A 13,079-nucleotide genomic window follows, 5' to 3' on the forward strand; every position below is an offset into this window, starting at 1 on the left:
TCTGTCAAATTTTTCGGTCGCAAGGCGGTTGTAGCGACGTCACAGCCCTAGTGGAATGGGTTTGTAACATAATGATTACAATCGCTGTAAATTTGTCTAAATTTTACCGTCACTAAAATCATCTTATGATTATTGTCGTAGCTCTCAAATTCGCGACGACAAAAGGAGCCCTGCCAGAAGAGAAGCGGCGTGAAGAATCGCAGAACTGTGAAATGTGACGGTCTATTTAACAAAGCACCGGGGGAACCAATTGGGATAATTATCTTTCAATCGCATCAGGGTACTTAGGTCTCCTTTCCACTATACGGCGATCGCGCTGCGCTCTCACTGCGACCTAGATAGGATTATCTGTAACCTTTCACACTGGGCATATCATACAAAACGTAAAAGTGAGACTGAGAAGACAACGAAACACAGAAAGTCTAAAAAGATTCGATTCCTCTCTATACAATTCGTTGAGTGATATGCTAAATTCTAGGTCGCAGAGAGCGCGCGGCGAGAGCACCGTCCTAGTAAAAAGGGGATATTAGATGATATGGAAGGGTAGAGCATTCCTAAAGTCGTGCGGTATAATTTTGCGGAAGATGATACCAAATAGGGCTTTTGACATCTTTGATTAATCGTCTTGCGAACGCGACAAATCTAGTAACAATCCAACAATGAAAAGTAATAAGAAATAAATATTTCATACAGACGGCCGTAACGTGATACCCTGCATAGATACCGATGGCTGGGTTGATAGGGTAATAGATCATTTAATTACAGAGGAACAGGAGCTTGGGGAGCTAAGCAAATAAATCTCTCTCACAACCTCACGTTGGTTTATTACTATTAACGATAATTTTAGAACGTATGACTAGAAAATGTGTGTGTGTGTGTGTGTGTGTGTGTAATTGTGTGTGTATGTGTGTGTGTGTGTGTAATTGTGCAAACAAGTGTGTGTGTGTGTGAGTGTGTGCTTGTTTAGGTGTGTATGTATGGATGTATGTGCGTGTTTGTGTGTATGTTTGTTTCTCTCTGTGTGTGTGTGTGCACTGTATTTCTTTGTGTGCTTTGTGTGTGCGTATGTCTTTGCGTCTATATACCGTACAAGACATCATTAACATTCCACTTTCTTGTCAAGATATCTTAATCCTAACCTAGCACATCTTTTATCAGCTAATTTTTACTTGCAATTTCACATTCCAAGGGCCCTCACCCCACCCCCATACAAACCTCTAGCCCCGCCCCTGTGAACTATTCCAACACACCGAGTGACCTTTCTTTTTAAGGTATTAAGCCTACAGTTCAGAAAAACATCGTTCTGAACGAGTCCAGGGGATATATCCTTACAGGTGCGAGCATGGGAACCTGAGTGCAGTGGGAACGGTTCAGGACGCACTGTTTAGATTGGCGTCAAGCCCGCCTCTTTGTACGCAATACCCGGAACGGCAGAATGGCGATCAGCTAGCACAACTCTCCAAGCAGAGGTCAGGCTCCGGCTGTTTGTTTTTTGAACGTTTTTATGCGTTATTATCAGGCTTTCTATTTTGTACCGTTTTCGTTATGTCTTGCTAGATGGTACAAAATAGATAGCCTGATAAAAACGCCTACAAAACGGCAAACAAAAACAGTCAGATCCTGACCTCTGCTTGGAGAGTAGATCACAACTAGGGTCCAAACTAGGCGTCGAGCCTGGAACTGGAAATGTAGCCTCCGCCAGGCCGTCCTACGGGGGTACGGGGATCGTAGAATTCGGCAAAAAATAATCATGCAGTAAATTGGCTAGGGTAAGTCGAAGTCTAAGCTAAGGTTTATGTTCCTCCTCCTACTCGGCGGCCAACTCCTCTAGTAGCAATATTTATCCCCTGGCAATTATTCTAGTATACTACTAGTAGCCAGCGCAGTCAGTCAGGTAGAGACTAATGAAAATGATACAACGTACTGTGTGTATGTACTTAATCTGTCTGGTGTATCTATTTTTGTATGTATGCATGTATGTATCTGAGTGTTAGCATGCGTGTTCTTAAATAAAGAATACAGAAATAGACTTATGCTACAGGTAGCCTAATTGTCCTTCCCTGGTGAATGATCACCTCTGTTTGGTTAGTTTCTTAAAGTTTCTATTCGTTCAACAAGTCAACTTAAAAAGCAGCTTGCCCTAGCTATTGTCGTTCTTTAGCCAATCCTCTGTCAGCTTTTAGTACTATCCTATGCTACCATAGGATCTGCTTGGAGATTAGCTAGAGACTACAGTCAGACTCAGACGGCCTCCTTTTAACGACGACGGACCCGGAACAATCGATGCCAACGATACGCAATCTCTCCTCTCGTTTAACGAGAAATTGACGGGCACCTCTGGATAATGAAATTGGTGCGGATCTAATTGCCCAAACAGAATACGGCGCAAAACGTGTTATAAGGTTCACATAACCAATTCATTTAGAATTATAACACAAAGGAGCAGAAATATCTGGGTTGGTAAGCAGTACAAAGAACAAACAAACGTAGATTGTTTTTCAATTTACCATCTCTGTTTGCTTGTGTATTAACGGAATGTTTGAGTAAACAGCCAAATGACTCTGTTTTTTGTAACCTTTATTAGATCCTGAAGGGTGTTTTGGACCATTCCATCTATTTTACAGGGGTGGTTTCATACAATACTTTCAGTTTGACCCTAAAGCTTCCGGAGAACATTTTCAGGGGAAACCCCATCGAAACAAAAATTGTTTTTTCGGTCAAATGCATTTATAGGCAAGTATAACAGACAGCATGTTAGCTTTGAGCGTAGCAGTCAACTTGGTAAGCGATACAAGGCTACTACTCTAGTGTCACTTTGTGTGCATATTGAAGCAAAGAACAAAACCCTTGTTGGCTGTGACAAAATTTCATATCAATTATTATAATTGTTACAATGTTTATGATCTCTTTTTTGAAAAAAAAAACAAAACATATCAGGCTTCTTTGTTTTACCCATATTGTTTTTTTCGCTTTTCGCATTATATTTTGGCGATTGCAGAGGATGCATTTCATGAAATGTCTAACTTCCAATATGATTTTTTTTCTTTTTCAGATTTTCATCCTGCATCCAAAAACCACACAGTCGATTGATATGGCCTATGGGTGATTAGCACCGTTGTGCGTAGGCCGGTATATATACAGCACAGGAGATGACACAGGTGTGTAACGCTATACCTGTGGGTTACCTGCACAGGTACAGGACAGGTAAACAAACTTACATGTGTGAACACGGGGGGAGGTGAATATATAACAAGATTGTCAGCGTGTCACACACGGGAACTTTAGTAGCCCCTAGTGCCTGGGACAAAGGGTCTCTGTGTCTAAATGGTTGGGGCTGTGTTTTTCTTTGGCTTAGTATCCACAAGATGCTACATCACGCTATTTGTAGGACCATCGTTCATTATTTAGGCCCTCAGATGCCCGTCTTGACTTGGCGCTTTTCTATGCCTAATTGCTTGCACTGCCTATAAATGTAGCCGAAATCTAGCTCACTACATACGGTTCCTTAATGTATAAGGCTAACAGTATTTGAGTGCGATGATATGCCGACAAGAGATTACTAGATACTGAAATGGTTTAGCCAAAAAGCCGATGCGTGACTTCATTACGCAGATAATTTATTTTGACTGGATAAGACTGTTCAAGACTTATACTTGTCAAAACACGTTTGTTCCTATTGACTGTTTTCACGCACATCAAATCCTGGGGATTTCCCCTTGTCAGAACAAAACCATTCCCTGTACATAAGAATTGATTGGATGTGAAATACATATTGGTATCCATCTTTAGACGATCAGTTGTACTATCTAAAATCTAGCCGAAAGTCAAAGCTTAATCTCCATAAATACTAAATACTACAGTCATGTAAGTGGTTCAGAGTCATCATTATTGAGTCTTGGACAGACATACAAGGACAAGATGAATGACAAATAGAATACCTAGGTCATCCCTTTCTGTAGAATTAGGGCATCCAGAAGATATATTGGTACAGATGTCGTTCTGCATTGTAGTATCTGTGCAAGCACAAGCTCACATACACAATTCCGTATGCAGATAATTGAATGTGAGTGGATAAGAATCGTCTAGACTTATACTTGTCAAAGCACGTTTGTCCCTATTGACCGACGTGAACCCTTTTCACGCGCAGTAAATCCGGTGGGTTGCCCCTTGTCAGGACTTAAGTAAACCCTATAAATAACAACTGATTGGATGTGAATTATATATTGCTTTCTATCTTTAGATCAGTTGTTGTACCTAAAATCTAGGCGAAAGTCAAAGCTTACTTTAAGCTCCCTAGAATTACCAGATACTACATGTGACACATACAACACGTACCCTGTAGATAGCAACCGACGGGATATGAATTATTGAGCGGCGGTGTTTGAAAGCATAAAGCGTTATAAAAGGTTGTTTCCAGACAGCGCCCTCCCCCTATACTCACGTAGAAAGCGTGGATGTAATACTATGTATTCTCCAAGCACCGAATGTGAGGGGAGCGAGCCGGTAAAAATCCCGACCACCACTAAATCTCCGCGACCCAACCTCTGCTTGGAGAATAATACTATGTAGTCTGTCAGACTAACTACGATGGCTACAGGTATAGTATTTGCCAGGGAGGAGTTTGGTCGCCATTTGCCAGGAGCAGTGATAAACGTACCGCGGAATGACTCTCCTGGCCGATGATTTATTAATCTCCAAGCAGATCCTACGATGGCAAAGGGAGTCAGACGGGCTCCGGTAGAATACACACTCCTAGTCCGGCTTCACTCCTCTATCAACTTGTGATGCTATCTTATATGCTACTATAGGATCTGCTTGGAGATTAATAATTTTTACCTTATGAGCTTATTCTAGCCAAATTCTACCACCCGACCCCCCCATAGGAAGTCCTGGTGGAGGCTAAATACTACGTAATAGTGAAAGGCGTAGAACAGGTTTCTGACTCATTAATTATTACTCATTACGCGTTGTGTTAACTACTTGAAAAGGTTGACGCCCCGGCTTGTCTTTGCATAACCCTAAAAATGCCCAAACAACAACAACAACAACAACAAACCTTACCTTGCATTCTCTGAGACCGCCTCTTACACGTACGCTACTCCAGGGCCACAGGTGAAATCTTTTTTTTTCCCTCTTCTGTTATTCTCAGGAGGTCAACAGACCATCTGTGCAGGTGTTCACGTCTGCGATTGTTCCGCCGCAAACATTAACTCTCCTCGAAAAACGTGACCCCTTCCTATAGCCCGAAGTAGCTCCAAGTTTGCCAGGTCCTTCACACAACAGTCCTACAGTTTATTGTAACGTCCACGGCGTGCGTAAGCTACAACTACTCTCCCGGCGTACGTGGTGTTACCCGGTTGTCCTAGAAAACGCCGGCGCTAACTCCAAAAGAAAAACCTCCCAGTGTGTGTAGGTAAATCCACGGGCGGTTTGAAATACCGAACAACCGTCTGCGTCTATTGTCCAGTGTATTCCGTGCCCGTACGTTACTATACTCCGCGAGCTACCCAGGTACAATGAGGGACTTAAGACAACACTACGCCTGTGTGAGGCTCACCTGTGTTACCTGTAGACACGAGGAAGGCTTAGCCCGCTGTGACTCCGCCCCCAGAGGTCAAAGGGCAGTGGATCATCCGAGGACGACACGCATGGCTACAACCGTTCTCATACTTAAGAGCTCTCCTGTGCGGAAGGGCGTTGGCGTGAGACCCAACCTCAGCTAAAGACACCAAGACCGTACATTTACACACCGGAAAAAGGGTCAGGCTTAGGTGTGTGTGTGTGTGTGATGGTAACACATTAGATGGTAACGGCGATTGATGAACAATTGAACAGCGACCAATACTGGATTTGAGTGACCCTTGATTTCATAATATATGATACAAGACGTAAATTTATGTGCTTTTTTGAGCGATCTTATGTGCTTTTTTGAGCGATCTTATGTGCTTTTTTGAGCGATCGGTCAAATCTTTGGTCGCTCTGGGATCGCTTTGCGGTCGCCACATCAAGTGTTAATACCCTTGTCACATTATCCACGAGCTTCGGGCGTATCGATGGAAGGTCGGCCATATTTAAGATCGACAGAGGGTTGCGCGTGCTTTTCACCTGAAAACCGTCCCTGTCACATATAAGCCATACTTTGTACATTGTACAATTGTTGTGCAATAAAGTTATTATTATAAGCGAGGCTCGGGCGATTGCCGCAGAATCGTCGTCCGATCGATTTTCGCCAAATGTGACAGGGGTATCTGTCGTATTGCATTTGGTGGATTTATAAGCTGTGTTATCGCTTTCTTTAGAGATGTGAGATAGTGAACTGGAATAAATCCACAACAGTCGCAGAGAGGACGTATTGTTGGAACACTCGTAGCCGGCTTGTCGTGGTATTTAGGTAGGAATATTGTAATGCGATTATAGCTATGAAAGCATCAAATGACTAATTAACCGCGAGCAAATCGTAGACTTATTGAAAAAAAGTCGCAGGACGTCGTAGAACACCCCATAATGAAGCTACAAACCGTCCAAATCAAACAAAATTCGAAGGTACGAAGGTTATGTTTGGCGCCGAAATGGGTCAAGGGCGGCTAAATTTTGTGTGGTCACGTGATACTCTGTAATCGTTGTCGTTTTACTGTTTTTAAGGCCTGTGTTTGGAATTGATGGGGTTTTGTTTTTCTAGACACATACACTTCGCGACGGTTTGTTTAAGCTTCTGGGTAAAACTAACTGCCGATACGACCGGCTGCTTTCCCGTACAAAACAGGACCCTGATTCAGAGGGACACACATAAGCAACAGGATAGCAAAATCTACACCTTTTTAGATAATCTGAAAGGACGAAAATTAAACATTCGGTCACAATTGAACTGTATATTGTGTGAACTGTACAAAAATGTACTTAAGAATGTACATAAAAGTCATGCAATGTTAACCACGTGTATGATTTCGCAATATTTCCTCTCTGTTTCAAGAAGAAATCATATTTTTGCATTGTGAGAAATGTGATCATAAGGCCAAGTGTTTGCTTTCATCGGCAATCTGCTAAACGAAATGCAAGTATATCACTCAGGTCATTTGTGGTGATCGCCATGCATGTAGTCTGTATGCACATAGCGAGATACGTAAGAAGTGCAACCAGCTCTTGGGCGGGTGAACGCGTTTGATATTTTCTTGTCGACTGGATCTATTCAAGGAGGTAAAAAAAAACCTCATTGATCTATTCAAAACGTGATAGTCAAGTTTCAAGAAACACAATGCTACAAACAGATTTGAACATCTCACAAATACGCGTTGTACTAGATACATAAAAGATTGCTTTGTTATCAGAACAGATTCTGAAGCCCATGATTATAAATACCTGATTGTAAGAATATATTATAAATTTACTTATGTAGAGTGTTAAGATTTATTTGGAATTTCTTTATTGTAATTGACCGTAGACAAGCTGTAGTTTCTTGATATGTTCTATATGATGCTTGTAATACATAGATAGATCGCATGAGGGCTATTTCGGCTGACACATCGGGTAGGGGGACCGAGAACACGCTGCAAAAACAAACCTGCCATGGGTATGGGATGACATCTGTTCTTTTCTCATCGAGTAATGCTACGTTCCCATTTGCGCCTGTGCCCGACCGGACTCCGAAGCCACAAATTGTAATACAGTAAATGCATTTAAGTTCGCGGGTATTTTAAGTTTACGGTAGTGCCATGGAATGCACTCTCATACTATAATGGAAAAATGTTCGCGGTGGTTTTAAGTTCGCGGTACGCGGTGGTCACCGCGAAAACCTCAAACATTTCTGCATTTACAGTAAGTTGGTAAAGGGAGGCCTTCGTATAAGCAGAAGCATATGATTTAGCTGGAAACAACTTCACAAAGTTTGCAAAATTTGCCATCTTTTTCGTGTTGCCATGGTAACCGTTTAATTGACGAAAATCACTAATTTCAGTTGCAAAGAAAAGGCGGGTCTGAATAGGGTTTAAGTATGCTTGTTGACGACCCTACTTCGGTGAGTGAGAGTGTAGCCATCTGTGTGGGAAGCCTTTCTAGGACACACGATAACTGTCCTTCCTATTACGACAGCGTTGGCATGGCAACTATCTTGGGCTATTCGCGCTGCAACTGTTGACGTTACGTAAACTTTTTACCTCTGATGTCACTAGCGTACTTTGGAAAGTCAAACCTGTGCGAGTAAACCCTTGAAATATATGTAAGGCCACAGCAAGTAAATTTTATGAATGACATCCGCGAGCGCATTAATTTTCGCCTGATTTCAGAAAAAAAAGAATTTTTTTCTTCTGCAGAATGGTAAACATGATAATGAAGTACCAAAATGAGCAAATATATTGTGTTGTAGCCTAATAATTGTACTTGTAGAAGTGACACTTGCGAGGTACCCAGGGCTGTAGTTGTAGAAATGAAACTTGGATAGTTGTAAGAGTGACACCAATATGAAAGCCAAGAGTGTTGTTGGTTATGCCAGTCTACCACACTAATGTCACCTTTACCATACCAGTACATGTCTTAAATACAGGAATGAATGCCGTGTTGGCTCTGATACCATGTTTTGTCCTTTTAATTCTTTTTACAACAGTCATCACAACTTTATTTGCCTATCTTTTAAAATTTAGCCATCTTGTTTTTTTTACCCATCTTGTTTTTTTTCATCCTATCGCACTATCTTTGCAGTCTGCAGAGGATATCATCCATAAAATTTACTTGCTGTGGCCTAAGGATAAGCAGAGCAAAAAAGTCAACCTGTGATGTTTTTCATTTCTATGACCAAATTAGATGAACACTCGACACAGCCCTCCTTCAATAAACTCAATTACATTATCTAATCAAAAGAGTAGTTTTATTATGGCCAACAAAAGCAAACAGTTATTTGGTAGATCCAACTGCTTCAGGTTTGCCCCTTGTTGACTGTGATGTTTAGAAGAGGAAGCTGTCTTCATTCAAGTCTTCTCCGCTGCCCTCTCCGCTCCCATCTGCGTAAAAATACAGCATCATATTGATAGGTTTATTGCAATACATTCTTCAAGGCAAGTGCGGTAACATAGATATGATTATAAAACTAGAAATATTTAATAACTATTTACTATTACAGTTTACTACATTCCATAACATATTTCTAAATAGATTTGTTAGATTTGGCTTCTTCTTTTCATAAATGATCATGAATGTGACTGCTCCTAAAATATGTTCACTGATTTCCTTGGTTCTAAGAGTAGAATCATCCTGTCATGGGCAAGACTAGTGGCAAAGTACTTCAAGGTAATTTGAACACGTCGGTAGATAGCAACAATCACATAGCTGTTCTGAGAGGTGGATACCTCCGTCATGCTTTACTTCCAAATGATATGTATTACTCATTATATTAACGTTCGTTCGCCTTTATCCGCGGGGTAACCTATATCCGTTGTGCTGCTAAACAGGGTATCCAGGGATATCAAGTCGATGGACGGTAGTTTCAAATTGTGATATTTTCAAAATATTGCAGTTTCAAACCACCATCTTTTGATTTGATATCCTAAATACATTGTTCTTTAAAAGAACGGATAAAGGTTACGCTACAGATAAAGGTGAACTAGTGTTAGAAGTACGTTCTCTATGTTCAGTTTCCTGATAAAGGTAGTTCTCATGAGCTGTAAGAAACGTACCAGGCTTCGTGGTGGTTTCCACTGGTTTCGCGGTAGTGGCGGTAGTGACTGGCAGATCAATGCTGTACTCAAACCGGAAGCCCTGCTCCTCGACGCTTCCGTCAGACTGGAACTTGATTCTGACGTCATTGTCGGTGAACAGACGCGGCGGCATGTCGGTACCACAGTACGTGCCTGGAACATATAAAGGAGCGTAAGCATATGAGGGCGCCAATCGTATGGAACTCAAAGTTGTACCATTTATTTATTCGTTTGGCTGTCATTACAGGAAGCCAAAGTCGCCCAACTTTTGCCTATGTACAACATTTGCCTACTAATCTTTTGTAACGTTTACTTAGCCTCCATAGCAAGCTCTCGGGGCTTTTTGTTTGCTCATACGATATACTTTTTTGGGGCTAATTCAGCGTTATACTGTTGGCTTCTTTGTGTTCTGGTTTGTTTGTGGCAGTCATCAGTGAAAAGTTATTATTTGCCAAAAAAACGGCAAAGACAACTTGCTCTGGAGGCTTAAGGTGCCCTCTCACTGCACTTACGTCAAGCTTGCGTCACTGTGAGGTTCGTTCACTGCGTCACTGTTTTGTTATATTCTCCGATTTTGTATATTTTAGATATTGCGTGATACGTAAAAGTATGACTTAGAAGACGACAAAATACACAAAAAGTAAGAAATTCGTTAATAATCTCTGAAATTCGTTGAGTATCGTTCTAACACCGCAGTGACGCAAGCTTGACGCAAGTGCAGTGAGAATGCACCTTAACGTTTACCTACCAATCTTTGTCCGTCCGTCGTAGATCTCGACAAAGTCATAAGGGCAGCCGGAGAAGAAGCCGCCATCTTCCAGCGCGAAGTCGGTGAAAGTCAGGGAGATGGTGTGGCCACTACCGTGGATAGTCCACGTGCAGTCCGCGTCGCTCTGGTAGCTGTTCGGATAGCTGTGTAGAAATAGCCAAGTATTCAGAATCTACATAAGTCTACATAAGATATTACATAAGTCACTCCCATTTTGCAAAGTCAGTGGTAACAAAAGTCCAATTGAAATCGCAGCGACGCCGTCAACGTGTAAACCACATACCTACTATGGTCACATTTCCAAACCGGGGCCAGGCCGGGATGTTTGCGGAATCGAAAAATGAAAGCGTTTTTTAAGGAATAAACACAAATTACTGTAAATATATTTAATTTCGCGGGAATTTAATTACGCGGTAGCGAGAAAAATGACTTTTCGCGGTGGTTTTAAGTTCGCGGTAGCACCATGCACTGTAGTCTCTTACTGCTATGGAAAAATGTTCGAGGTGGTTTTAAATTCGCGCTGAAGTGGCCATCGCGAAAACCGCGAACATTAATCCACCGCGAACATTTCTGCATTCACAGTATGCCCAAGACTATTTTTTCACGTTTTAGGTGTTTCGTTCTTTCTTTATATCATAATTTTCGTTCCTGAAAACTGTCCGTTCGGACTGCAGTTTGGAAATTTGACCGCAGCATACGTGATTGAAATGAAAGTGGGAAAAGAAGCTCACCCTGGCGATGTGACCACGCCATAGCTGTCTTGCAGGTGGGATCCGCAAGGGCCGCCGCCGGCCAGTCCATGGATGACGCTGTAAGAGAATTGGAACCCAGGTCCGCTGATGAGCTCGTCCGTCACGAAGTGGATGTGGACGTCCTGGGTAGCCGTGATGGCGGGGGGCATGTCCGTTCCACAATAGTATCCTATTGGTCAACATTTAACATACGTCATAACGACAATCATAATATTTTGAAGTCTCTCGTCGCTGTAGACCTATCCCATTTCTGACACCATGTTACGTCGCTGATTGTAGGTTCGTCTGCGTGTTCAAGAGCACATTTGATTTGTAGTTTTGATTCTTTAAGCCCAGATCTCTCAGATGACTATGGACTTATAGATACATGTTACGTTCTGAAACAGGGCTGCACTGGCGACCCAACAGACGACAAAGAAAGCGAGGAAGACCAAAACATCTGCTACAGATAAAAGGGGGTTGTCTTTCCCCCTATCAACTGGGGATTAGTCTGAAGTAGAAAATCTGACCCAAAATCACCCTGAATGGAGGCTTACTGTCTAAATGTGTCACTAGACACGGGAGGATCTAAGTCTAAGTCTTAGGCCTTCCGTGAGTTTCGTCTGGGTACGGGTTAGTATGGGTCTGAACATTTACGTGTGGTAGCAGAACTCACCCCTGGATCTGTCCCCAACGATGATCTCGACATAGTCAAAGTTGCATTGAGTAAAGAAGAGGAAAGATTCTGGGTCCTCGATCATGAATTCCTGAAAAATGGGAGACATATCCAACATCATTGAGTTATATTTGTTTGTATGGTACGTGACGTTACATGTTTGGGAGGTGAGCCACATCTCGGGCAGGTTAAAGAACCCATTGCACTTATCGAAAAGAGTAGGGGTTCATCCGGAAAAAAAAACAGTGTATGTGTGTGCGGTTCAAACTGGTTTCCAGGTTGACTGGCAACTTGAAAAGCTGACTGTCATCTGTGATACTGATAGCAGGACAAGGGTTAAACCACAATTTAAAAAAGATAAACTTGGTCTTCTTGCCTTACCTTAAACTCCACTGTAACGCTGCCGCCGCGAGCCGGGATGGTCCACATACAGTCCAGGTTCCCACCGTACTCATTAGGGTAGCCCGGGGAGTACACGTCACCGCTGGGCTGGACCAGGTTACCGCCACATTGTGTCTGGCCTGGAAGAAAGATGATAAAAGTTTCAGTAATTTCCAGACACCTATATGTGAATTGCAACTTTCAAAGAATTGTGGTGCCGCGCTGAAGCGAATGTACATAAGAAAGAATATATTGATTATTGCGTTGGTTCAAAGCTACATAAAAGAATTATGCAGGACAATACGTGGATAAGAACATCAATTAATTTCAAGAAATAATAATTTGTGCAAACTTAAGAAATGAGAAAATGTAACAATTTCAACTGACCGTTGGCAAAGGCCGCAAAGCACAAAACTCCGAGAACGAACAGCATATTGTCTTGTCAGGGACTCAACTTCTATTTGTCACGGACTCAAGAACAATTGTGGTGCTTATATAGGCCCGATGTTTGGTTAACGCCTAATTATATCGCTCATATTTACCTATACACGTCCGTTGACGTCCTTCAATAGTAATCCGGCGGAAGCTCCTTTACGTTTCATTTGAACGGCTTTATTTGCCAATGGTTATAGTTATCATATTGAATGCACCGGCGGATGGCAATGGTAGACCTTAAGGTAGTTGCCCTTTTGGTGATACTTTGCAGATCATGATGCAATACGTTCATTGCACAAAAAGACAATTTTCCACAAGTTTCCAAGTTTTGGTACGTTGACGAAACCTGACGATTCATTACCGTACAAAAGGCTTTCCACTGCCTGTCTCCGCGCATCCAAGTT

General features: G+C 42.1%; 2 protein-coding genes across 2 annotated transcripts in view; both read right to left on the reverse strand.

The window, feature by feature from the left end:
* The window catches only part of LOC118428056 (filamin-A-like), a 30,679-nt gene extending 25,608 nt beyond the window's left edge, over positions 1-5,071 (reverse strand). The window contains exon 1 of the mRNA XM_035838019.1: positions 5,062-5,071. Coding sequence (XP_035693912.1) covers positions 5,062-5,068 — 7 coding nt within the window. The 5' untranslated portion in view covers positions 5,069-5,071. The remainder of the gene's footprint in view (positions 1-5,061) is intronic.
* A 3,745-nt stretch (positions 5,072-8,816) lies between these two features.
* Positions 8,817-12,758, reverse strand: LOC118428306 (cubilin-like). The gene is made up of 7 exons (XM_035838331.1): positions 12,628-12,758; positions 12,241-12,380; positions 11,860-11,950; positions 11,184-11,373; positions 10,432-10,595; positions 9,663-9,836; positions 8,817-8,990 (listed from the first exon to the last, which is right to left on the reverse strand). Exons 1-7 carry the CDS (start codon positions 12,671-12,673, stop codon positions 8,935-8,937), a joined length of 861 nt encoding a protein of 286 aa, XP_035694224.1. The 5' UTR covers positions 12,674-12,758; the 3' UTR covers positions 8,817-8,934.
* Between the last annotated feature and the right edge of the window lie 321 nt (positions 12,759-13,079).

This window comes from Branchiostoma floridae, chromosome 12 (genome assembly GCF_000003815.2).
Source record: "Branchiostoma floridae strain S238N-H82 chromosome 12, Bfl_VNyyK, whole genome shotgun sequence".
NCBI classification, from domain to species: Eukaryota; Metazoa; Chordata; class Leptocardii; order Amphioxiformes; family Branchiostomatidae; genus Branchiostoma; species Branchiostoma floridae.

Bases quoted from the DNA above. Each gene is read 5' to 3' on its own strand.
- LOC118428306 (XM_035838331.1), bottom strand. From the start codon at position 12,673: ATGCTGTTCGTTCTCGGAGTTTTGTGCTTTGCGGCCTTTGCCAACG. The intron at 12,381-12,627 runs GTCAGTTGAAAT...TCTTTCTTCCAG, and splicing joins CTTTGCGGCCTTTGCCAACG to GCCAGACACAATGTGGCGGT. The intron at 9,837-10,431 runs GTAGGTAAACGT...TATATGTTCCAG, and splicing joins CGACGGACGGACAAAGATTG to GCACGTACTGTGGTACCGAC.